Here is a 26,939-nt window from a genome sequence, read left to right on the forward strand (position 1 = left end):
TCATCACGATTATCAGTAAGCATACAAACGTAACTGCTCTGCAGTCCTGATATTGCTCCAGTTTGCTGTGCTGGTGTATGACTGAAACATGATGTGTGACGGGCTTACGTCAACTTGTCATCGATCCAGAGACCTTGTGCTCAGAGAGCTCCACGTCTTAACTGAGAAGGTCTGCAGCGTGGCATTACTGAGCAATAGCAGTCTGGCTAACAACCAGGTAGACGGGGGCACTCCCTTTCCTGTTTAAAGATGGCTGTACAGGGCTCGTGCCTGAAGCTGTCCCCTCCTTTAACCATTAACAGGCCTGAGAGCTGCACACAGATGAGGCCGTGCATGTGGTATGGACAACCCAAGGGTACATGTGTTGCAAGAGAGAGTTTGGTCACAGCTGACAGCATAACAGGAACACGAAGTAGCTGCTGTGAGAAGTGGTGCTCTGTTGCAAAAGCAGCAAAACTATTACTGATGTGACTTCAGGCTGCAAACTCCGCTCCGGTGGTTGGCTTTCCCCTCTGCCTGTAAAGAGCGTTTGTCCCAGCTGCTGGTGTGTCACTTAATACCAGGCAAGATTAAAAGCTCCTTATCCCTTCATCTCTCCTTCCTCGCCTGTAGGATCAAATGCTATAAGAACAGACTTTAGGGAGGTGCTTAGCTGGGATCGGTGCTGTTCCGTTCCAGTTGAATACCGTACCAAAGAGCTTCACCTCACTGCTCCGCTTTAAGGACCTCCTGCAGTTCCTGAGTAGACCTCCTTTTCCATCCCAAGAATTCACCACGATGTGCCCCCAGCTGATTTGTCCCCCATCCGCTCAGTGAGCGTTCAGGATTCCTACCCACGGAATCCACGGTGTTTAATGATCTCACACACAAAAACACTCGGTCTCCGTCGGCAATTTTTTGGTGTTTTATCTATTATGCTGAGAAGTTATCTGTGCTCCGAGTCTTCATTTCCTCCCTTCCCAGCCCAAGTAGCAATTAAGCCTCCTAACAGCTATAATATCTGTTCATTTGCGCCTGCTGTCCCTGATGGCTGGGTGTGATTCTGTGAGCTCTTCTGGTCAACAAGTCTGCTGTTTTACCTTCATTCACCTTAAGCAACCTTTTTCTTTCTGCTGTCTTACTGCCATTGACGTAGCTACTGAACTATTTTATTGTGATTTGAAGTACCATGTATGCTTTCTGAACAAGCTATCAAACAGTATATTACAGCCATATTGCATTTTTTTTCCAGTGCCACTCAGTTTGAGAGATGGTGAAGTGATCACTGAAGCATGAGGTTCCCTGCATCTCTGCTGTATGTATGAAATTACACAGATAAACAGTGGATTCGAGGAAAAAAAAACAAGGCAAGGAGGTTGTGCAAGCCTGATAACAGAGAAATGGCAAAGCTTTAAAATCATGATGAGGTGTGAGTTACATAAGTACACTCCATTTTTGATGGCTTGGGAGTAGCATAGAACTGTTGGGAAATCTTAACATAATCACATCTTTTGAAAACTAAGAATGGTGCATTTGATTTAAAAGAAAAAAAGAATTACTGTTATTGTATCATGACTTGGTTTTGGTGTTATCATATCCATTCAATATTCTTGGCCTCGTTGTTGGAATTTTTGCTTTTTAAATGTGATGACTCCAGGCAGACACTTCTGGGCCAGGAAAGGATCTTCTGTGTCTTGCTTATTCTTTTTCATAAAAAAAACCCAAAACCCTTTTTTACAGAAGCCTTTTCTTTTAGTGACCTGGAAAGCTAAGATGTAACTGTTACTGCAAAAATCCCTTCTACTGCCTTACAAGACAAGCTGATTTTATCCTGAGTCCCAGGTAATGCTGTTTTTAGCTCAGACCTGCACATAATGAATTTTTCTTAGCCATCAGAATATTAACACAAAACACCTGCCTGTTCTGTGTGTGTGTATTTGCCTCCAAGTAATGGAGTCCTGTTTTCTCCCCCCATTTTGTTCTCATTCTTTGGTAGATGCATAAGCTGTAAAAGAGTGCATAGGTGAGAGTCTGGTGTTGATAGCTCTGCAGCATGCCTGAGCTGAGAGCTGCAAGGGGAGCCCTGCTCTGGTGGCTTTTGGTCGAGAGTGCTCTGTGTGCTGGGGGGTGACCTGGGAGGGTATGGATGAATAAATTGCAGATGTAAAGTCAGTGGTCAGTGCCACAGTTGCATGCAAATTTCAAGAAATAACAAAATACCATTTTGGGCATGAGGAGATGGGTGAGAGGCTGGGAAGAAATTTTATAATAGCTGCTGTATTGTTTGCCTTCATTTAAAAAGGTAGGAAGGATATTTTCTCCCACTTTGCACATCTGTTTGACTAGCCTTTCATGGCATTGTTCTATTAGCTTATGGCATTGTTCTATTAGCTTACAGGGAAGTCATACGATCTGTTTATCTTGTAGTAAAGTGCCTTTTATGAGGCATTTTATCTTGCACAGAGGCTATCGGCACAGTGAAGTGCAGTGCAGCACTGATTTGAAGGCTGCGGATACATGTAGTGCTGTTTGTCCACTTTTGTATTTTATCCCCAATGCTGAGTCCCCAAAACAGGATTTGTGACACAGAGCTCTACGTAACCACCTGGTGCTGTACTGGGGTCCAGACAAATGGAGATGCATCTTAGACCTGTGCTGCTCTCCCGTGGATTTAAAGAGTGCGTCCAAAAGAAAATGGCGCAGGGATCAAGTGGGAGCATGGGGCTGGAGATGCGATCACCCTGCGCATTCCTGAGTTGGTTCTAAAGTAGCTGTTTGCATACTGGAATACCACAGAGCTCTTATTATCCACTGGAACTTGGAACTACCCAATAAGAACTCTTATTATTATGGAGGCTGAGAGCTGTGTGCTGGCAGCCCGCAGGTATTGCCTTACAGCGAACCCAGGTGTGCCTGCACACACGGCACTTCTACCCCCAGACAGAGCCCTGCCAGACACATTCCAGTTACGCAACGCTTTCATGCCATTAGCAGCACAGATGCTTCAGATATTTCGGTTTGAGCACGTTGTAGATCACATCTAAAATAAGTAACACTTAAAAAATGATAACGTAGAGAGAAATAATACCTTGTTGTCTCTCCTATTTCAGAGCATTTTCAGAATCAGTGCATTTTCAGAACAGCCCCGCAGTGCAGCAAAGCAGTAATTCCACACTCGGGATCAGGAGGGCCCTGATGGACACTGCACCAGAAGTCGGCTGCGCTGGCTTTTTCACTGTTATATTTTACCACTGCATTGTATTGAAGCACACTTTCTGGAGGCATGAAAATAGAAAAGGGATCAACTTACAACGATAGAATTTCTTTAAAATTCAGACAGAATACTTCTACGTACGTCAATATATTGTGAATATTATAGAATATACGATCATTATGGTTGGCAAAGACCTCTAAGATCATCAAGTCCCATCGCCCACCCCCAAACCTGCCCTCAGTGCCACATCCCCACGGTTCTGGGATGCCTCCATGGACACTGACTCCCCCAGCTCCCCAGGCAGTTGTGCCAGTGCCCGACCGCTCTTTGGGACGAATCTCTCCCAGCTCCACCTGGAACATCTCCTGCTGCACCCGGGCCCCCAGCTCTGCTCCCAGCACCGCCAATGCCCGCAGTGCTGCTGCACCTCCTGCCCACGCGGGGTGTCTTTATTCGGTCAGTCCTACAAGCATTCACGCTGCTGGCCTGAGCTAGTTCACGTGGTATGGCGCTTTCGCTGATGTCCTGCACAGTGACATTTCTCCGTGATGCTTTTGGACGAGTTGGAACAACACTGCGTGATCGTTTTTTTCTTTTTGCTTTCTATTTCCATCAGTTGCCGCGCAGTGTTTATCAAACCCACGAGGCGATGAGCATATCCAAACGTTCTTCTGACGTCACGTTTGTTAAGGGGGTCAGCGGCCCACACGGCTCTCCTCCCGCTCGAGGAATGGGAGGAGGCGGGGAGCGCCCCACTCAAAGATGGCGGCGGGGGGCGCTGCCCGGCACAAAGATGGGGGGCCGCTGCCCGGCACAAAGATGGCGGCGGGGGGCGCTGCCCGGCTCGAAGATGGCGGCGGGCGGCGCGAGTGCGGCGGGCTCGGCCCAAGCTCGGCCCCCGGCGCAGGGCGGGACTTCCTGGGGCGGAGCGGCGGCGCGGGGCCGCGATGGTGGCGGCGTGAGCTCGGCGGGCCGGCGACAGGCACCGTCCCCGCAGGGCGCGGCGGGGACCCGGGCCGGGCATGGAAGCGGAGAAGATGGACGAGAACGAGTGGAAGTACCACGGGGAAGGCAACCAGAGCCTCGTCGTCTCCCACTGCCAGGTGAGGCGGGTAACGGCCGGCGCCGAGCGGGCGCCCCTCCCCCCGCCGGGCCCCGCGTGAGGGGGCGTCGCCTCGGGCCTGGGGGGGAGGGGGGGGCGGAGAGCCGCTCCGCCGCGGCGTCCGCCGCCGCTCCGTGAGGGCAAAGCCGGCGCTGAGCCGAACCGCGGCTTCCGCGCCTTTGTAGAGCGGCGGCGTTCGGTACACGGCAGGAGCGGCCGCGGGCTCCTCGCAGGTGTCCGGATCTGCTGTGCGCCGGGAGCGCGAGCCAGGTGTGAGCCGTGCTGCGCTGCGGGAAAATGCTGGAAGCTCGTGGCCTTCTGGGCTCCGAACGGCGCTGCTCCCCCTCCAGCCGCACGTGAAATGTCATTAGACGCTCGCGCTTCCCGCGAGAACGTCGTGCTTGATTTTGTTTCCTGCCTAAATTTGGGCTTCGCTAAAAGCAGCTAAAAAATACAGGCGGCGAACAATAAGAGTCGGCCGGCCGTGCAGCGCGGTGGGAAGCCGGCACTTCTCCTTTCGGCCGCAGCCTGGAACTTGGGGACGCGCGAGGAAGACAGCTGTGAGTGTTGGTGCCCGGCTCTGACCCAGCAGAGCTCGGCTCTCGCAGCCTCGCGTCTGCTGGCGGTGAGCTGCTGTCAAACCGCAGCACTGAGGTAGCCTTTGGACACGGGTCGCTGCTTCGTGCCTCTCGCAAACAGGACGTGCTTGCATCAAGGGCTTGTCGGCTGGCGTCATCAAGGGAGTGATTTTGTTTTACTCCTCTTGCCCCGTTCAGTTCGTGACTTTTGTCTTAAAGGCAAGTGGGAGGGGCAGGGATTTGGTTGCGGAGAGGAGATGAGGCTGGGAGGTGAGATGGAGAGCAGGGTGGAAGCGTTTGTGTGCTTGTTGGTTCCGTGTTCTCCCTTCTCATGCACAGTTGTATTCTGGAATGTGGGAAAGAAAGAAAGCGGTCCGTGCCTGACTGCATCTGAACCTCTGAGTTCTTCTGGAACACCAACAGAAGCAAACTAAAACATCCCTTGTCCTTGTGGAGAAAAGGGCTCGAGCTTCTTTGCCCTTTGTGAATACAGGGAGCTTTGCTTCAGCTTTGGCACTGTGCTGCCCCACTGCTGGAGGTGCTCAGGGCGGGTTGGATGGGGCCCTGGCAGCCTGAGCTGGTGCCTGATTTAGTGGGTGACAACCTTGCCTGCAGCAGTGGAGCTGGGACTGGGTAATCTGTCAGGTCCCTCCCAGCCCAACCACTGTGTGATTCTATGAGCTCCTGCCTTCTGGACCATTCTTGGAAGCCCCCAGTGTTCCAGGTGGGGGAGAAGGCAGCCTGGATACACGCTGTCATTGCAGGTTGCATGGAGTGCAGGTGAAGGCTAAGAATGAGGCGTGCTTCAGTTCATGGTGCTCTGCTCTCTTTAAGCCTTTCTTTGTTTCTGTGGCTCTTCCCATCCCCTGCATCTTTAAGACATGAATGTAACGCACTGTTAATCCAAAGTTATTGCAGTGCCAAAATTGAAAACTTGATCATGGAAGAATCACATGGTCAACAAACAGCTCTGCCAGCAAGGAGCTGATAAGCCCAAGATTCAAGCAACCAATCAATGGCTTCTTGCAGTGCCTTCGGATGGTGGGTTATAGATGAAGCCTGACTGTCAGCCCCACTATGGAACACTGAAAATGCTGCAAACTGTTGTGTGTTGGTTTGTTTGTTTTTTTTTTTTGGTAAAGTAGTTCTGATGAATGTGAAATCATATATTAAGTATACAGTGTAACAGAGCACAGTTCTCTGGTAATAAAGCTTTTCCTCTTGGTTTTTAATACAGCTGTGATTAACTTAATCCAAACTGAAAATGAATCGTGGTCAGAAAGCTCTTGTGTTGTGTTTGTAGCCTGATGAAAAGTTTCTGTTAGAAAGTGGACCATTCTTCTACATCATCCATTTCAGTGGGAAACAGCTGGCAGCTCTGCTGGTTTCTGAAGTCAGTGCTTGATGTATCAAGCACTGTGTACTTCACATCTCCCTGGAGTACACAGAAACTGACAGTTTATTCATTTAGTATCTGCGTGATTGTCGTCCATGCGTTGCAGTGTTGAGTATTTGATTGAATCACAGTACCCTCCTCAAATAACTTAACTTGCCACACTTCCCCATACAGGGGATCCTCTGCTGACTTCTTGTAGCTGCTGTCTCAGGGACGTGTGAAGTGCTGTGGTACAAATACAGCTTGACAAAACCAAACTGACCAAACAAAAAGGCGCTGTTGCATGCAGCCAGGCAGTTAGAGAGGATGCTCCTTGTTGTCTGTGCTGTATGGCAGTGTTTGCTCCTCTGCATCAAACCTGGTCTCTGGGTTTAAAGAGGCGGCCACACGCTGTTCCTTACCTCCCCGTTCTACTCTTGAGCAGTGGAGAGGGACCTGAGGAGCTGCCACAGAGGTTATCGTCCTGTGAGCTGCTTGTTGGCTCTTTCTGAGGTGGAGATATCTGGTGTTTCAGAAGTGAGCTGGAAATGCTCTTTGCAGTTCTGCATCACAATCAGTTGTGTGCCCTCTCAGGGACACTAACTCTTCATTTCGTAAAGACTTCAGGAAATTGTTGTTTCTAGAGTAGCATAAGCAACTCTATAAATAATGGCTTCCTTTGAACACTGAAACTGCTTGGAAGCCCCTTTTTTGAGGTAAAGCACTGTGGAACATCACAGGAAATCCTGCGCCTCACTGCAGATGATTTTATGGCAATCTAACGCTTCCTTTTAAAATACACTTGGGCATTATTAAGTTTGTAGTTCAGGGTGACTACGTGGAGGTGCCACAAGAGAAGGCTTTTTCCCAGTGTGTTTTTGATTCAGTAAGATAGTCTGGAGGATCCTGGGTGTGTGTTGGCAAAAGGTTGTGTATCTTCAGGTGCTTTGATCGTTAGTGCCCATCTCCTGGTCCTGGAGTGCTGGCAGCTCTAGCAGACAGCTCTGGGCTTTGATAAGGGTTTGTTAGTAAGCACATAAGCTATCTGCACGGCATATCTGAGCTTATGAAATAGACAGGGGAGATGGCAGATGGAGAAGGTAAATGAAGCAGGGCTGAGGAAGGGAGTCAGTTCAGATAACCAAACCTGCAGAAGGTTCCTGTAGTTGGTGTTTGTCAGAGCTGAATGATATCCGGCTCTTCTTTCAGATTTTTAAATTATGTTTTTCTGTTTAAAGCCTTCAAGGTGTACGGCTAAGGATGAAGTATCAGTATTGCACTGCTGTCAGTGCTTCTGTCACAGCTCTCCTTCCCACCCCCTGCTTGGCTTCACAGCTGTCCTGTGCTTAGGTGCCGGTCTTTGGTGTCCGTCGCAGTGCAGCTACCTGTGCTAGCAGCTGCATTACAATGCCTGCACAGTATGTGCAGGAAGACCCTGCATGTGGGAGATTGATTTGGTTTTGCTCCCCATAAAGTAAGATTCATTCTGTGTCTGAGGCAGTGCTTTGCATCAGAGCTGTGTAGCTGTTCCTAGAGCTGCTTCTTGGGTACGAAGTGGTTTTCCTGATTTGTCGTCGTTTGGTTGGTTTTGTTTGGTTTGTGTTAAAGTATAATCAGAAGTCCTTTACTGGAATATTTTGTTGTAATCGACTTACTTGGAGACAGCCATTAACAAAAGTGTGTGTTTAGACGCAGAGGTGTTGGGCTGAAAGAGTGAAAACTACAGGCAGAATCAGCAGCTAGCTGCAGCTCTCCTATTTGCTCCTCTGGCAGAGAGAAGAGATGCTGATCGTTAATGGCCATCTCATTGAGTGAATCACCAAAGCTATGTAATATAACGTAGGGAGGAGCTTTGCATCTGGCTCTGTCAGATTTTCTGAGGAAAGCAGAACTTTCATGTCAGTGAGTTGGAACAAGATTCCAGTGTGAAATTCCAGCAATAAAACTGGTTGACTAAACGTGATATCCTGCTTTGATTTTAATTTCCTACTTGTAATTACTTTTATCTCATGTATTTGTTGAAAGCGAGTAGAGGAGCTCCTGCTGGAGTCTGCTGAAGCAAGCAGCTCTGTGAAACCCATAGGAGAGCCACGGATGTGATCAAGGTGTGGCGCCAGTGGAGAAGAAAGGAAGAGATGCGAGCCCTGCTGTAAACAGCAATTAAGTTTTCGGGAATAGGAGGCAGTGACTAGCTGAACTGGAATTCAGGACCAGTGCGGAACTGTAGCCTCTATGAAACCATACATTTCCTTGTGTTAACTTCGGTTAGCTAATGTTTAAATAGACATCAGTAATCACTGCAAAAAAGGCAGATGTTTTTGTACTTGTTTGATTCCTTGGCTACATAGGTGTGCAGCTGTGGCTGTCAGTAGTGTAGCTGATTGGAGCAGCTCTACTGGAGTGCAGCCTACAGAGTGCATGAATCCAAAGTTGGAAGCGCCTCCAATTCTGGGGATTACCTGCAAAGCTTTTTTTTTTTTTTTTTGTCCTAAAGCAGCCCCTTGAATCAGTGTCTGTACAGAATTTTGATGTCGTGTTCCAGTTTTTCTTCGACTTCCCCAGGTTTCTGTGCTGAAGGGATGCTCTGAGCACAGTGCAGGTCAGTGGTAGTTTTCCTGAAGCAAAAGGGAAGGTGACGCCAGGTAGGAGAATGAAGAGATGAGAAAGAACATGATGTCTGCAAAGTCTGCAGCCTTCTCTTACAGTGTGAGCACATCAGGTTCTGTAGGTGCAGGTGTGAAAACGTAACGTGTTTGTGGAGTGAGATGGGGGACAGAAGCAGTGGCAGACTCAGGTCTGCTGCTGTACAGCAGTGTGGCAGTGACAGCTGTGCTGTGGCAGCAGCAGCCCCACTCATCACTGTATCTCAGATGGTGTTTTTCAGAGGTACCTTCAGACTTTGCTAAGAATAATCAAGAGTGATGGAGCGGGGTTGTCCTCTAATGCCATTCTTTGGAAGATCACGCTTTGGTTTGTGTGTGCAGTGGCAGTGCATTTCATCAGACTGCTCTTTGTCTTTTCTGTGCTTTGAGTGGGCAGCAGCTGTAGGCAGGACACGCAGTGACTGCTTGCTGTGGGGGTGATGGAGGTGCCCCAACCGGTGGGTAGGAGTGCTCAGTAACCACCTGTGGTGTTTTCTGCTTCAGCTCTGTCCTCCCCTCCAGCCTGTCCGTGTGATGTTTCCTTTGTGCCAGCGTATGATTTTGGAGATGCTCAGTAACCACATTCACACTTGTGGGTCCGCTCAGGAAGGAGCTGAGACGCTGTGTGTGATTGAAGGGTTGCTCAAGGCTTGTTTAGACTTCTTGTAGCTGAGTTACAGAGGTGTCGGGGTGTTTGGAATTAACTTGGTTCAACTCTGCATTTCATCACTACTTCATTTTAATCTGAGTGTTTTGACTTTTTGTTTCTTCTCCCTGCAATTGTTGTCCTGAAGCACCTCATCTCCCCAGCACACCAGAAGCGGGCTGGGCAGCTGCCTGCAGCCATCTGCACTGGGACCTGTTGGTGGTACATGGAGGAGATGCTGAGGAGCTTGAGGAAGGAAGCTCAGTGTGCGTATTCACATTGCTGCTTGTGGAACTCACCCGTTTTCACAGAGGACTGAGATATTTGATACACTGTCAAATGCTGGGGGAAGCTTTCTGTTTGTTTGGGGCAGTCAGGTGTCAGGGATGTTAGTGCCTTAGCAGAGAGCAGCTGGGCTCCTGGAGAGCTCATGCTACTTGCTCCCAGTGTGAGTTTCCAGTGGGCAGATCACTTGATAGCACTTCAGGTGATGAGGTGCTGTAGCTGAAGGGCAAACGTTTCCCTCTCCCTCATGGCTAGCACCAATCCACAGAATTCTTGAGGAATCGGTGATTTGGTGCTTCTCTGTAGTGGGAATGTGGATCGTAACCAAAAGGAAAGGAAGGGATATTGAGTACCTGAAGCCTGGTGCAACTTGTGAGCTCTGTGCTGCAGGCAGCACGTATTGTGGCCAGTTTGCTTCCAAATAATGGCTTAAAATGCTGAGTGGTCAACCAAGTGCTATGCCAGAGATTCTGTATTGATGTACAGCAATCACGGGGTTGTTCTTAAAGAGCTCCTGTGCCAAACAGAACAGTATTGTTCAGTTTTTAAATGCTTAAATGCTTCCTTGCGCTTTGCGTAAGCAATTGCTAAACTTCCTCCATGCTGGCAGGAAACGGAGCTTTCCTCACTTTGTTCTGTGTGAGCTTATCCACATTCTTACGCAGAACGAAACTGGGTTGGGAAACGTAACGTTTTGTACAATATTACCACGTGTTCTGCATTCCAGAGCTGGGAATTGCCCAGTGTTGAGTTGGCGTTCATCTCCCATGGCTCCCATTGCCCAGCGTGTTGGCACCTTGGGTGAGGAGCCCTTGATGGCGTCATCTGTAGAGCAGCACAAAGGCGGGCACTGACGGGAGCCCAGGCAGCACAGAGACATGATTGTACCGAGTTCTGTTAGTTCTCAGAGGGAGAAATTGCCTCCGTGCAGCTCTGTGTTCTGACACCTCTCTGTCCATCTGCTCCCCATCCGCAGCGGGTCTCTGAACAACCAATGTTTTCTGTGCCTCAAACTAGAGTTAGAAGCCTAGGGGTTGTGGGATACAGACTTGGAATAGAAGATATCAGGATGGTGTATTTTGTTGGTGAACACTGCGTGCCGTTCAAATGTTCTGCAGAAGCAGCTTAATGTGAGCAAAACAGGTCTGCAGTTCATATTTAACGCCATTGAAAGTGTCGCTAATTAGTATTTGGGTATCAGTAACTTCAAATGGGGCTTGAATGGTGATTCTGTGTAACTTAACCCCAGGCCCTGTGCTGCAGTGCAGGTGAATGCACTTGTAGTGATGGCTGTTCCCTTTGCCAACCTGCTGTGACTGAGTTGTGTTGGGTAAATGGGGGGGAGCTGTGCTGGGTGGCTCTTGGGGCGCAGGAAAAGATTCTGAATTAAGAGCCAGTTGTTCCTGTACTGAGACATGCAGTGACCTTCTCAGGAGCAACTTTGTGTCTTCATCTCCTTAGGAGCGGAGGGCAGCTGTGCCTGAAATTGATTGCAGCAAGTGATGTAGTATTAATTATAGGAAAAGGTCTGTTACCAATCTTTGAGCTCAGCTTCCCTGCGTGTTTTACAACTGGAAGCTCATTGTTTTAAAGCTGTCTGTACAAAAATCAAGTGTTCTGTTGTGTGCCTTTTTAAAATAAAGGTGCTGACCACGGACTGTAGCAGGGAGGTCGGTACTCAGTGATGTGCAGTGCTGGTGGGCTGCAGGGGCACAGCGAGGGAGGGCTGGCCGGCCTGGCACTTCCAGAGGGCTTCACTGTCTATCAGAAGATCTTGCCTACGTGAACACAAGCTGGTGATCAATGAGATAAGACTCTTCTCCAGATATCAACATTCTGCCTCTGCACAAAAGCACTCAGTGTGTGCTGTTCGGAGCAACGGTGGCAACAAAAGAACAAATGCTGTGAATCTGCTTGTTTGGAAAGACAGGAGCTGAAGGGACGTTTCCCAGGCGCTGTGTTTGGACAGGCTAACTTCACATTCCCATACAGAACCTTGTTAGAACACCACATGAGCTGAGCTGGGCAAGCAGAAGGAAAGTGCACATCTTTTTTTTTTTGGCTTTATGCGTATTTTCCTGTTTCTTGCACTGGCACCAGCACTGCCACAGATCTTGTTCATAATGTGGAGACTGAAAGTTGAAACCACCTCCTTGGAGTGAAGCATCTTTTCAGAAGCGTGCAGTGTGGGGACGGCAGGTTTGTCACAGAGGTGCACAACTTTTGGGAGCTCCCTGAGCCGGCCTGAGCAGGAGTCTGGTCTTACCAGAGTGGACTTCAGAGAGATTTCTGGGAAACTCTAGTTTCTCAGTATCAGTCTGTAAAGAGAGAAATGTGTTTATCCTGGTTTTGTAATGCAGCTGCCTAATCCAAAGTAGGTTCACACCAGTCGTTCTTTGTTATTTTGGCTCACCCAGCAGGGGTTGTGCAGTGTTTGGATTTCTGGAAGTAACATTAAGATAGTGGCTGTAGTCACTGTTTGGAGAAGAAGCAGAAACCCATATTCTTCTGGGATCCATTAAGACTTGTGTGTATCTGTGAATCCAAGAATTTCTTCAGGCCCATTTTGCAGCCCCTCCTATGGGGTACTGCGTGTTTATTGGCAAGCACGCTTTCAGGTGTGATGTGAAACAAACAAACGTTGTCTGGCAGGGTGCTGAAGGACTATTTGCCCTTAAGCTCTTAGTCCTAGAGCTGGGTTCTCACACCACTGTGGCCCATTACGGTGCTCTTGTACAGCGTGGCCTCGGGGCTGCCTTCTGTGTCCATGCTGCTACTGTTTGTTCTGAGTTTTCTGTCATGACTGGACACGTTTTTTTGTTGCAGTCAGGTTAAGCAGTGTTGAGGGCTTACAGGAGTGCATAAAGGGAATGAGATGCATGGGGCCGTAGGGTCTGGCTGATCTGACCCTCAGAGTGCTAAGAAGTAGTGACAAGCTCCTAAGAAATCTGTTCTCTTCTGCGTTTGGCCATTCATTTGCATGCAGAAAAGCACGTTGGCTTTGATGTTCAGTGTGTAAATATAAATCTAAAGCATTGAAGATAACAGACAAAAAGCCTCATGGCAACAGCCGCCCACGGTGTTTCCAAGAATCGGCTGACTCCATCAGTCATGCAATGTAATAAGAGGTGCAGAGTGGTGCTTTCAGTGGTGACAGTTCTCACCCAGCTGTTGGTGTCTCCTGGGCTACCCTCAGCACTGCCCTGCTGTGTGGGTGACCTTGCTGTAAGGGGCATGCACAAAGGATGGGTTTAGAGGGCAATTTCTGAAAATCTACCCAACAAGAAGATGATTAGTATTTTTAGATCTGGATCTGCTACTCAGGTGGCTGGCAGCCTTACTAAAGGGCAGTGCAGGATGAAGTCGATGGCAGCTGGTTAAATTTGATCTGTGTTTTATTGGAACTCTGCACTGCTTCCTTTGACGTCTGCACCCAGCCTTCAGAAAAGCAATGTGTTCTTTTGCCATAAGCAATGCCCCAATGTGCATCTTCACAAAAGATTTCTTAAGGAACAGGTGCTGTGCTGTTACAGAAGCTGAGATTTCCCTGAGCGGTGGCTGGAGGAAGTTCCTTGGTTGGGAACTGATGACTAAAGCAGTGCCTACCGCACCCTTGAAATACTCCAGGATCAAGTGACTGAATTGATTAAGAAGTGATGATCAGATCTCCCTATTACTGATCCACTTGTTCATTAATATTTAAAGCAGGAGACCAAACCGGGCGTCCTGTGCAGCCATCGCGCCGCGTGCACCGAGTGCTTGGTGCTGCTGAGCTGAGCTGCCAGCGTGGGCCAGAAGGGCAGAAAGCCATGCAGCAGCCCTGTGGGCACAGCAGCAGGTCCAGCAGGGGGACCAAGCAGATGGGCAGGGGTCTCAGTCATCATCTCTGTTGGTGTGACAGCAGTTGAGCTGTTTAGATCTTGCAGCGCGAGGTCAATCAGAATGCAGAATACCTTCACCTGAGAGTGTTTTCCAACCTGGTCATTTGCTGGGGAAGAAGCTTAGATCCTAGGAACCCAAAGTGTAATTTGGACTTCTAGTCTGCATTGCTGTTGCTGGGTGATTTGTGTGTTACTGCACCACCCCTGTTGGTGTGTGGAGAGGTGCAAACGGAGCACTGAAATTCAGATAACAGCTGTCACTCTTTACCTACTGTGGTGCCCAACTGGTTTTATCCATGTCTTGTTTGAACAGGCATCAGTGCATCCCTGCAAGGAAATACTGGCGGGTCAGATGGTGACACAGCCTCACCTGAGGGGCAGCTCTGTGGGACCCAGCCTGGGAGGGTCTCTGCCTCCTTGAGACTATGTCAAAATTTGCTTTTCAGACAGTAAGTGGCAGTAGTTATTTAGTATAAATTTACCAAGACTTTGCTGAAAGAAAGATACTTCAGGTGACTTGTTTAGTGGAATAGTCTTAAGGAAAAAGGCACTTAGTACATCTCCAAATATTTTCATCTGGACCCTTAAAAACAAAAGCTGAGGGATTTGAAGTGGCATCTATTTGCTTTTTGGAAGTCTGGAAGTGGCAGAGCTGTGGAGTTGCTGCCAGCTGCTTGGGATCCCCTCGACGTCAGCACAGCGTTACAAAAAGTCACCAGCAGGGCTTGTTTAAGTGAGTTGCACAGCGTCTGCCAAAGACAGCTGGAGTACTGACGATAATATGGAACGGACAGAACAGACTGGGTGTCAGAGGCAGCTGCCCTGGTGCCACTGGGGCATGGAGTGGTGCCAGGGCAAGGCAGCGGGGAGAGGAGAAGGAAGATGTGGGAACAGAAGGCCGTGCTCTTGATTTTCAAGCTGAGTGAAGTAACCAGTTAAAATACCTATTTATTTTGCTTTTCTTTGTATTTTTTTTCGTAATTCCTTAAATGAACCAGGTGACAATTGTGCTGTTGAGATGAAATTTACTTTGAGATTGTGGTGTGCTTAAGTACTAACAAATCTTATTGTTTCTCATCTCTCCTCAGCGCTGTGTGGTGCTGCGGTTTCTGAAGTCCCCCCCCAACCAGAACAAGGTAAGATGTAGGGAGTGCTGGTGATAAAAGTCTGCAGGTAAGCTGAAAAAAACCTGTTGGAGGAGAAATAGGAAACCCACAGAAGAACTGTGACTGATGGGAGCAAGAATAAGGGGTGCTTTGAAATGTGCCTGTGCCTCGGGAGCTTTGGCAGAAGGGGGAAATCTGAGATGATGTGATGTAACCAAGGGGATGTGAGTGCTGTACCACAGCCTTTGTGTGGGGCAGACTGGAAGACTGCAGCACATGGGGAAGAGGTTGGGATTTCTGTGAGGGGAGTTGTGGTGGTGGAGGAAGCATTAGTGTTGCATATCAACGTATGCGAGCGCAGTGATGCTGAGGAAAAGCAGGTTGCAGTGTTGTTAGGTGGGACGGAAGAGGAGCAGCACAGGGCTGGATGGTGGTACAGGGCTGCTGCTGCCTGCAGGGATGGCAGCTGAAAAGCCTCTGTGCTCTGGACAAGGGTAGGAAATAGTGAAAGAAAGGACTTCCCTGTCTTATCTGCTGCAAACAGATTGTGGTGGGAAGCAGTTGGCCGCTTCCTGGGGCTGTGGCTCTTCTGCTTGAGAAGGAACTGGAAAGACTTAGCTTAGCTTTGCTTTAAAAGGAATAAAAGCCAATTGGGAGACAAAGGTGGTGGGTAGGAATGAAGTGTCAGCACTGCGCTCCCAGGGAAAAAAAGGAAAGCAGAGGAGGCAGGGGGTTCAACTGCTGCCATTTGCTTCTCTGTGAGAGACAGAGAATGGCTTCAGCTCTGTGCTCTGTCCCTCCAGGAGAAGTATAAAAAGTGATGTGGCTGTATTGAGAGTGAGGGGTTGTTTTAGGGGGAAAAAATAAAATAAAAGGAAGCAAGCAAAGTCAGTGTATAGGGAGAGTTTTGTGGGCTTTTGCATTAAATCAGAAAGATAAATGCAGAGTTTTCAGTTTAACGGGACAAAGAGAAGCTCTTGAAAGCAGAGGAGACACGTGAATGCAGTGATACAAGCTATCTGCTTTGTGCTATTCTTTCACATGAAAGTGGCTGAAGGAAGCTGCTTCTAGTAGCGAGATTTAAATGTATCTGCCCTGCAAAAACCACGGGAAGCAAGGTATTTCCTAGTAAGAGATGCACATCTGCACTTCAGTACATCTCACTCTTCTGCTTCCCTCCTCTGGGAGAAGTCTGTAAAAAAGTGCACAGAGTGCTTTGCCTTTATATTGCTTGTTTGTGGGTCAGCACTGAGGGACTCCAGTGGTGAAATGCGGCGGTGTAAACACAAATTGTGATGTTAATTTCACACTTAGCTGCTTTAACAAAAAGTCCTGATAACAAATAATGTAACTGCGGGTTACATTTCTTCCTATCAGAACTCGTGGAACGAAAATAATAATAAAATGAATGGAAATAATTAACAAAAAAAGGTGGTTGTGGTGCTGTGCATGCCAGCAAAGCAGGTGGGAGCAGCCTATGAGCACCAGTGAGCTTCCCCTTACTGCAGGAGGTGCTCTTTCAGTTTGGAAAATGAATCCTGCTAAAGGCAGCATGTTAAACTTGGAACGCAGTCTCAGTAGACCTGTGTTTCAGTAAAGAAATAATCTTTCTTACTGGTGCAGTTTATGTACATTTGTTAGGTAGTGCTTCCTGGTGGCAAAAAGAAAGCTGCCTGTTGTAATGGTATTATGGAATAGAAGCTCCAGGTGCAGTGTTCTGTAGCATGCAGACTCTCTTGTGTGTGAGTGTTGGTGTGAGGGCATCTGCTTTACACACAGCTCTTGGAGCTGCTGAAGAAGAACAGCAGAGCTTGAGCAATGCCCCTCTTCCACTTTTTTTTTCCCCATTATTTCTGTCCTTTTTTCCTCAGAAACTTAAGATGAAAAGTCATTTTTTCTGTTTCCATGATCAACCCAGCATCTCAAACTGCTGTGAGGAAACGGCAGTCATGTGTCCATGTCATTCCAGCACTTGCTGAGCATTGCTTTGCTAGATGGACAGTGAGTGTATGTGTGTACTGAATAGTGGTGACCATCATTTCATAAGTTAATTAGTGCATTTCTTTCTTCCAGACTTCAGAGGAAATACTACACCATCTGCAAAACATCGTAGACTTTGGAAAACACGTTATGAAGCAGTTCTTTGGGGAGAATTACGTTCACCATGGGGTAGGTGTTTCCTTCTTCAAATAAATGGGTGCTGCATTGTAAACTTGGAAGTCCTAGGGAACTCTGAATGCCATTTGAAAACTACAGACAGGGTTTGCAGGTGCTTCTGAGCAAGCTGCACACACAAGAATGAAGAGCACCCTCCCCAGTGCTGATGAGCTGACGGGATGGTGCTCTGTGGCTTGATCTGTTTCAAGCTGCTAATGAGAAAAGTAATCATTTCTTTGCTCTGTGTAAGGTGAGAGCTGACAGAGATTTTGAGACTGCTTTTGCAAAACAAGGGGGGAAATGTGGCTTGTGCAAATTGTGTAGGTTGCTGTGCAGTCAGCTCTTCCTTGCCATGCGCTGTTGTTCAGGGCGGGTTTTATACTGTGTGTGAATTCAGGTACAGCTCTTCATGCAGGTTAATGTGAGGTGAGAAGCAGCTCCTTATATGGGTCAGTCTGGTGGTTGTGACACACTGACCTTTGGTATTCCATTCTAGGACTCCCATTTAGGCTGTAATCTTTGTGTTGAAATCCATATGTTTACCTCTTTTTTTTTTTTTTTTTTTCTTTTTTCTTTTAATTAGGAAATTATTCAACTGCCTTTAGACTTCGTAAGACAGCTCTGTTTAAAGGTTCAGCCGGAGAGGCCAGGTAAGTGCTGGCGACAGCACTGAAAGGGGGTCTTTCAAACTATGGCACCTTGTGCCCTATTAGGAAGTGTAAAAAAGTATCATTCCTTAGGACACAAGGAAACTGCTTTCAGTCTCCAAACAGTGACAAATTGAGATTATTTTACTGCGTGCTATTTTAGCAAGAAAACATGCTGTATCTTTGAATACAGTTATAAATATCTACCTGTTCTTGGCCAGTTGAATGCACTCCTTTGCTGTTTCAGGCCTTTCACCATTTTTTAGGGTGAGGGAGAAGCTGGCCATCCAAAGCAGGTCTTTAAGTACTTAAAAAGGACTTAATGCCTATAAAGTTTTGAGAAAACAGAAGATGTGTGTTGCTAGCAAGAAGGGCAGATTTAAGCAAGCGCATGATCAACTAAATCCTGCTAAACTTTGTTCTGCCTTTCCACATTTGTTTTTTTTTTCTTCCCCCAGCTGGTGAACAACTCAACTGCGGAGTAAAAATAAACAGCCACACATTTAATTTGCTTGTGTTGTCTTCTCTTGCTCCCCCTCTCTGCAGAGTCTCGCTGTGACAAAGACATGGACACACTTAGTGGTTATGCAATGTGCCTTCCTAATCTTACCAGGCTGCAGACCTATCGCTTTGTGGAACCCCGGCCAATCCTCTGCATAGAGATTAAGGTATCAGATAGGAGAAAATGCTTCTGTTTTCTTTCCCTCTGCATTCTTTAAGCTCATATTGACCCGAGCAGTTTCAAAGAAGTGCGGCAATGGGGTATGGCAGAGCTCAGCCTGTAGGATGAGGTACCTCCCAAATTCCTGATCTTTCAAAGCTTAGGAAATTCCTGGATATTCGAAGGTGTCTTTTGTGAGCAACAGCAGTTCTGTGTCCTTAATTCTTAAATGAGGACTTCAGGAATGGTGTACAGGGACGCATGCAAAGCTGTTAAGTATCGGATGTTGACTGATGGACTTTTTTTGTGTGTCCTTACGCTTGAAAGATTTGCATGCTGTGTGCCTTCTATAAAAATAAATACATTTGTATCTGTGATCTCTTTTTTGTTTTCCTTTTAGCCAAAGTGTGGCTTCATTCCTTTCTCCAGCCATGTTTCACAGGAGATAAAGCACAAGGTGTGTCGTTACTGTATGCATCAGCATCTCAAGGTAATTTCTTTTGGTTGTCATCCTGCTTTCCTTTGACTATACTATTTTTCTTATTCACAGTTGCAGTCTTGTTATCATGCTGAAACTTGCATATTGTTGCTTAAGTCTCTGATATGACTAAAGACAGTGGGTGTATATGCATCTGAGTTGCTGGGTGTGAATGTGTTTAGTGAGAGATGGAAGAAGTTCTGTGGGAAGCTGGAAGCAAACAAACAGTCTCTGAGGACTATTAAAGCTGTTGATGAGGTAAACTCCTGTGTCAAATCTCCTTTCTAACACAACTCAGCAAATACATGCATGTAAATGGCATGTCACACAAGGAACCTATTTGACCAGTGCCCTTTGTGTGTCTGAAGTGATATAACTGTGCCATATTGAAATGTAACGTGAACTTTCTTCCTGCTTTCCATTTGTGAATGCACTTGGTGTGATTTGAGCTCAATATGAAGATGAAGACCCTTAGCAGACATGAGTTGTAACTCCGTAGGGGTTTAAATGTCATGGGACCTGTGAATGCAGCACGTTAGTGCCACGCACCTGACTTAAAATAACTGACAACAGTTACTCCCAAACATGACTGACAGTGGGGTTGGTTTTCAACAGGTAGCAAATGGGAAGTGGAAGCGACCAAGCAAATACTGCCCCGTGGATCTCTTCTCAGGGTAAGGACACGCGTGACTCCGTGGTGCTTTTGCCAGAAAAGCCTGGTGTAGGTTTGTTTCTCAGCTGACTTTTACCGTCCCTGTAGTATTAAGGATAATTAATGCCTGCTTGCCTGACTCATACAGTGGATGTCTGAGGTGCTTTACACCTCTTCACGCTTCTTCCAGGAATCAGCGTTGCTTATTAAGGAAGCAGTATCTTCTGCTACATAACATGAGACCTCAGAAGTGTGCATTTACTCAGATTAGAGGTTCTAATTTCCAGAAGTCACTTAATCTCTGTGGTGAATTTAGGATGAGTAAAGGTGGTGGCAAAACATTCTTGGATTCTTTCTTTCCCAGAAATAAACAAAGAATGCACTTTGCTTTGAAGAGCTTATTGCAGGAGGCACAGAACAACTTGAAAATATTTAAGGTAAACAGTCTGATTTGTCTGCTTGATTGGTTTTTCTTTTTAATGTTGAATTTTTTATGCCTTGGCTTTTAAACAAATTGATTTCAGCACTTGGACAGTCAAGATCCTGCTTCAAAGTGCCTAATAGGCACTGTCAGTGTTGGACTGTGAAGTGGAAGAAAATGGGAAAATTCTTAGTTAGATTTCAAGTTAGGGCAGGTAAGTAATAATTTCTCAGAACTAATTAGTGAATGAATCAGCAAGAAGCAACTGATAGAGACTTTCAAATGATTTAAAACTGTACATTCTTCAAGAGGAAGAAAATGAAGAACTTTGCATGTTGCTACAAATGTTTTTGGAATAATATAATAATATTACAACACGAAGACCAATGTGCAACACACCTCACTGAAAAAGTAAGAAGTCACTTTTTTCTGTGTGGAAATAATGTAGGAAAATATAAAGCAGAAACTGATGGATTATGCAGATTTTCAGATTAATTCTAAATACTTAAAATTATTTTCAGTTCATTCCAGTATTAAACCAATTATTTCAATTACTTAAACTTGAATTGTCCCGGTGGTTCCATCCAGGTACAGGTAACTGTCTTGCTTTTTCTGCCCCACGTTATTCTAGCCTTCCATTTCCCAGTGTGCCTTTCAAAGGAGTTTGTTTGATATGGCACTTTTTCACTGCTGACATTATTCAGAAAGGACAGGTAGGGACATTAGCTACAGATCAGTTCTGTTGTTGGAATTACAGTGGATTTGGTGGAGTAAAGCCGTGTGTGAGTTACATGTTGTGTTTTTTGATAGTCCTAATTCAAAAGTCGTTACCTGGATATCTATTAAACAAATTGGGTAAATTTGGAAGAGATTGGAATGTATTTGCATGCAGACTGTTAGATTAATTGACTCTTTTCTCACCATGTGTCATTTTACACTACTCCATGTGGTATTTGGGATAACTGCGTACAAGTAACTGGGTTTCATGAAGTGCCGACATCTGTCTCGTTCTTTTGCAGAATGGGGAACTAATTTATGGCTGTAAGGACGACCAGGAGTGCTCCTCTGACTGGAATGAACTCGCTCGTCATTTAAAACCTTTCTTTTTTCCCTCCAATGGGTTGGTCAGTGGCCCACACTGCACAAGGACAATTGTTAAAGAACTGATCCAGGTGATAACTCTGACGCTACTAAGTAGCACTGATGCCTGCAGGGCAGGTGATATGAAGACAGTTCCTGTCTCCCAAGGAAGAAGCTACTGTGAAGCAAGTGCTTTTAATAAGGAGCTGGTAAGAAATGGTAAGAAAGAATTCCTTGAGCACTGATATCACACAGGGATGTGGATCTTTGCTTCTCGTTTGCTCTTTACTGGTGTGAGAACTGAAACGGTAGAATTCTAGCAATTCAAACAACAACAGCAAACAACCAAGTTCTGAGCTGCACTGCTGTTAGGTCATTGTTTCTAGTATGACCTTGTAGGGAGCACTTCTACCACCTCCATCTATGGAAGGGGATGAAAAATAGTTCAGAAGGCAGTAGAGGATAAATTGAACACCAGCGTGAGCTGACAACAGTGACAGATTACTTGAAGTGACTGGGGCTACGCTGCGTGTAATGAAGTCTGGTTGCTTTTTGTTGATTAGCTACATAGCATTTGGTTCTTGCCTTCCCCTACCCTTTCTGACAGCCCTAGCCAGCTAGGCTATAGTTTGTTTTCTTTCCTACTCCACTCCTGGTAAAGAGAAGGTGTGAATAGTGGAGGTGTTTGAAAATCAAAGTGTTTTTTTTTTTCCTTTGATTGATCTGAAGCATATTTGGATTTGCTTTGTGAACAAGCACTTGCCGTGGCAAAGTGAAGCAATACAAAGACATTCGTGGCTGCCTTTTTTGAAAACACCTTTTCTTCTAGGTAAACATAAATTGGAAAGCTCTGGCTTACCGAGGGGTTGCCTCCTTTATAAAACTCTTCAGGCTCAGATGCTTGACATGCTGGATATTGAAGGACTCTACCCTTTGTACAACAGAGTTGAGCAGTACTTAGAGGAATTTCCTGAGGAGAGGTAAGACTTGATGCCATTTCAGTTCTGATCAAGTGGTTTTGCAGACAAGTCTGGTTCTGTGCAGACACAGCTATTTGTTAACTTACTGCTGTGTGCAACCTCCCTTAACAGCACTGTGTATTCTGAGTTTCTAATTTGAAGTCTGAAATGATGAGATTTATTGCTTCAGGTTTTGATGTTAGTCAATTTGACGTGAATTTTAAAGTACTAATTAAAGGAAGCTCACAGTAAAATATGAAAGAAAATACTGTTCCTTGGAGGGAAGATACAGTAAATGGACGGTAGCTTTCCCCTGCCTTCAGAAGCTGCAGAACAATGTCTGCAGTAATAATGATATTTTTACAGTCATTCTCAAGTCTATATTAGTCTACCTCCTACCAGCACTTCAAAACCCTTAATTTGATGTTCAGCTGCAGCCCAAACTGTCCTGCAGGTTCTCACAGAACAGATGAATGGATAACAGTTTATTATCTGTCCATCTGCTCTTGACCAGCCTGCCCCTTGTATGTAGGTTGCTCTGAAAGTAATGCCTCCCATTTATTCCCCGGAAGCTACAGCAAAGAGAATGAGTGCAGTGATGCTGTTGGACAGAACAGATTCTCAGCTACAAGATGCTCTTTCGGCGTTACACCGTTAGCTTTCATTTTTGTCAGCAGTGATCAACAGCCTGCATGCCCTGCTAGTATAAACAAGCACTGTGGAGGTGACCCTCTATTGCTGAAATACATCACCCACTGCCTCCCTCTGCTCACATCACTGCTTGGTCTCCACAACTGTTCAGCAAGTGTCAGAGAATGTCAGTAGGTGCCTTTTTTACACGTGGAGGAATTCAATGACACACCTTTGCTTCTTAGGCGCTTCCATGTCAGATGCCATTCTGTCAGACTGCCCCTCTGCTGCCATCTGCTGCATGGCAATACAACGTAAAGGACTATTAATGAGAAGCTTCAACCTCTACTGCCATCCCACCAACAGAATCAAATAGGAGGCATTACTTTTGGAGCAGTTCAAGATGCTGCATTCATTCTGAAATAAAGCTTGTTAGTGGACATAATGGCTGTAAAAAGACTTAACTGGATGCTCCCTGCATTCTTGAGTAACTGCCTGTACTTCTGCCCGTGCTCACACGAGGGCACTCTGGCTTCACTTGCAAGACATGGCAGCTTGCGCTCCTTCAGCTCTTCTGGCCTCCTTTGTTGCAGCTGAAGCCTTATCTTCTGGAGGGCAATGAATTGGCCTCAAGTTCTGCTTAAATCATTCACTGTGTGGCTTACCTGGATATCTATACATTAGGCAAGTTACTTTAAAATGTATTTCATCTGTGTGGTGTTTTTATGCTGCAAACCCCATTTTTAGGGGTTCAGATTTTCAGGGGTTCTGCTATTTAACGTGGGAAGGAAGGTTGCCAAAGGAACCATCCCAGTGCTGGTGCCTCCAGTACCTGCACATGTTGTGAAGTTGGGGCAGAACAGGTCCTTATCAGAAAAGATCATACCCTGATATTAGCATGGCTTTCCGGGAGCTTCTGAGCAAGCAGTTTAGAACAAGCAGTTCTCAACTTTGGAACTTTGTGCTGAGGAATACTGTTCTTGTGACAGACAGGTAGCAGCAGATTAAAACAAAACAAAAAAAACCCCTAGCACCACAACCTAAATGGATGCACATCTTAAGACAAGTGAGCGTGGTGGGGATGGCCACAGCGTTAGCTGAGTGTTAACCTGTTCCATCCTTTGTGCTTTTCGTGGTATGTTCCAATCTGAACATCGGGGCTGTTGATCTTACTGGCAGTAAATCATCTTGGCTGTTTGTAAATCTTCTTTTAACATTTATTTAGAAGTACATTACAGATAGATGGACCTTACAACGAAGCCTTTTATGAGAAGCTGCTAGATCTTTCAACAGAAGACGATGGGACGATAGCATATGCATTAACAAAGGTACTTTTCCTGGTGTTGTTAGTCTGACAAGTGTCATAAACACCTAACTGAAATCAGGGCATAGTGTGCTAGCATCACTGTTGTCTTGTTAGAGGTTTGCACAGGAAAAGAGTAATTCTGCCAGTGTGCAAGGCTGTACGTTTATATAGCAGAAGTAGTTGAAGCCAAACATTTTTTAGCATCTGTTCTTAGAGGGGGGTGTGGGGGGGAAGTAGAGCTAGCTATTTCCTTCCTAGGCTGAGGAGGCATTTACATGACCAGGTACTTCTTTGGCCTTCAGTAACAGAATCTGTAGGAAATGAAGGTGATTCTTACACAGGTTGCTGTAATACCACCTACTTTTCTGCTAAACATCTGCTGTAGAGATCATTTCTAGCTCTTAAAACAACTTACTACAATACTGTGTGCACTTATAAAGCCTTTTATAAGGAGCTGTACGCTTGATATCTAGACAAATACAAATCCTAATGGAGAATTGAAGGTATTTCTTTATTGTGTAGGTGCAACAGTACAGAATTGCAATGACTGCTAAAGACTGCTCCATCATGATTGCCCTTTCACCTTGTCTACAAGATGAGTGGTAAGAACAACTCAAATTCATTATGAATGGGAAGCACAGTTCAGTCGATTCATGAAACTTTAGCAGTTGATTTTTTGGGGAGGGGTGCCTCCACTGTTTGGCTGTGGGCATATTAATAAGTTGGAGTTCCAATTTAAGACAGGACTAGAAGCAATCTGTGAAGAATTTTATGTTGATAAAATGGGTCAAGTTTTCATATTTACTCCCTTCTTGAAGTCTGTCTTGATTGTTCTCAGTGTAGAACTCTAGCTAGAATTCTAGTTTTGACTAGTTAGAATTTTTCTGCCATGGTGTCCCTATATGAAAAACTTCTTTTTCAAGATGAGTTGCCCAGAACTGCTTAATTAGAAAGCACAAGTCTGTGTTAAGCATATCAGTAAGGCAATAATTGAGAGGGAGCATTTTGCATGGTAAGGCAAGGGGCTTTGCCACAGCATTGCCTTCTGTGATTGTGCCAGCACTGAGTTTGCTCTTACACAGGGCAGTTTGCTTTTCCAAAGCTTTAGAGAATACAGCCTCCTGCATTTGTGCTGCAGTTCCTGAATAAAACACTCAGGAGGGAGATGGCATGTGCAGTGGCTGCCTTATTAGTAAATTCTCTGTCCTTCAGTGTATGTGGGCAGCAGTTCTGATTCTAAATTGTATTACCTTGAACTTAAGAGGGATTTGCAGTAATTGCTCCTGCTAGTTAGTAAGGGTTCTGGTTTGTATGCAACATCACTTAGAGATGGATTATATTTACTAGCTATAAAGGCAGCAATTGTGAGTAATGTCTTAACTTGTGCTGTGTAAAAACCAAAAGGAAAATGTGTCTAAAGAAGTACCAACAAATCTGCCTTAGAATTGTTAAGCTGGAGCTGCAGTTTCTAAATGCCACACTGAATGAAGTTTATTTGCCTTGGCTTTCATGGAATGCATAAAAGAAACGACAGTCACTTTTGCAAGGGGACTTGAGATACATGACTGAAAAATACTGATTTCAGTGACTGAGATGTGCAATATGGTTTTGTTTTCCAGCTCTGAGCAAAGACCTGTGGTACTTGCATCCAAAACAAGATTCACCTTTTCTGTTTCTGTCCTGGACCTCGATCTTAAACCGTATGAAAGCATTCCTCATCAGTACAAACTGGATGGCAAGATAGTAAACTATTATTTGAAGAATGTACAGGCCAAAGATGACCCAGTTATGTCCAGTCTCTTCAAGGAGAATGAAGACTGCACGTTAGTTCTCCACAAAGTGTAACTCTGAAGGTTACTTTTCTTAGAACACATTAGAAAGTGAGAGATCAATGGAATACAATTATGGTGATTTTTTTCTATTGTGTTCAGTGCATTTTTCAGCTGTGAATGTTTTTGCTTTAAGAAATGACTTCTAATTGGTATGCCTTTAAAAAGACATGGGGTAGCACTAGAACATGCATTGGCTGTGTAACCTTACTGAATGTACTTAATATGACAGAACAGATAACGTGCCAAACCTTGCAACTAGAGGACAGATCAATTTAATACAAAAAGTCCACTTCCTTAGAATTGAGATAGCACAGAAGTAAAGGTTTCCTGAAATATTGCACTAACATTGAAAACCTAATTACTAACAAGAGAATTGCCTCGAAGCTTGTGCTTTTAAGTCCCACTCCTACCTTCTAGAGGGGAAAGGAATGCTCTAACAAAACCTAATAGAAATCTTTAGCATTAAATCCACTGAAAATAGAACTGCAGTGGCTTTCAAGTGTTACTGATGTATGGGACTACCACCTTACTGCAAACACTCAAGTACTAATGCATGAGGTTAAGAAAATCCGACAGCCTCCAGAAATTTTGCAATCACTTCCTGTCTACCTAAAGCTTCTGAAACTAAGTGAAGAGGGTTAAAGGTAAGCATATCTGAATGTTGTGTGATAGCTGAACTCGTCTGACATACTTGTCTTTTATTTTCTATGTTATGTGCTGCTATTGAAGGTGAAGCCACAGCTCACTCTTTCCTAATATAAACTGAGTGACAGAAATAACGTATTCTACATCTTCCATATTACTTTGGGTCTTTCAGATCATGTCAGATGTCGGCGTTATCTCAGACATCCCACATACTGCATAGCATGAGCAGCTGCTTTCAAGGCTCATTCTTTTAAGTGACAGAAAAGAGGTGACAGTCTCTGATTTTCTTTTCTGAAGCTTAGGAGGTCACTTTCTCATGATGAGTACTACAGCTAAGTTTATATCACTACTTCAGCAGTTTACTGATGGCTTTACTTTGTAAACATGGGTACACACAGCTGGAAGCCTGTGTGATTTTTGCAGAAGTCCATTTGCAAAGAAGATCCCAATTCAGAGACTGAAGATAAACTCAAAATTGGGGTGGTGTGATAAAATCCACAGCCACTTTTCCCCCAGGAGTGGGGATTACAAACCCTAAAATGCAGAGAGGTGCTACTGAAGCTACAGTGAGCTGCTGTTACCTGTGATTAATGCCTGCTTACTGGTAATGTTTTTCAAGAATAACGTGGGCTAATATTTAAACATATTTACATTGAGATCTCA

The 26,939-nt window shown here is 45.5% G+C and overlaps 1 protein-coding gene across 1 annotated transcript; it reads left to right on the top strand.

Annotated features, from left to right (window-relative positions):
* Positions 1-4,215: 4,215 nt before the first annotated feature.
* Positions 4,216-25,644, top strand: IPPK (inositol-pentakisphosphate 2-kinase; the record flags this gene model as incomplete). Its single annotated transcript, XM_079540256.1, has 13 exons — positions 4,216-4,296; positions 14,791-14,838; positions 16,882-16,977; positions 17,549-17,615; positions 18,159-18,280; positions 18,674-18,763; positions 19,367-19,425; positions 19,768-19,840; positions 20,844-21,123; positions 21,734-21,884; positions 23,719-23,821; positions 24,322-24,401; positions 25,419-25,644. The coding sequence occupies 13 exons, from the start codon at positions 4,216-4,218 to the stop codon at positions 25,642-25,644; spliced, it is 1,476 nt and encodes a 491-aa protein (XP_079396382.1).
* Between the last annotated feature and the right edge of the window lie 1,295 nt (positions 25,645-26,939).

Source organism: Tetrao urogallus, assembly GCF_951394365.1.
Source record: "Tetrao urogallus genome assembly, chromosome: 10".
NCBI lineage: Eukaryota > Metazoa > Chordata > Aves > Galliformes > Phasianidae > Tetrao > Tetrao urogallus.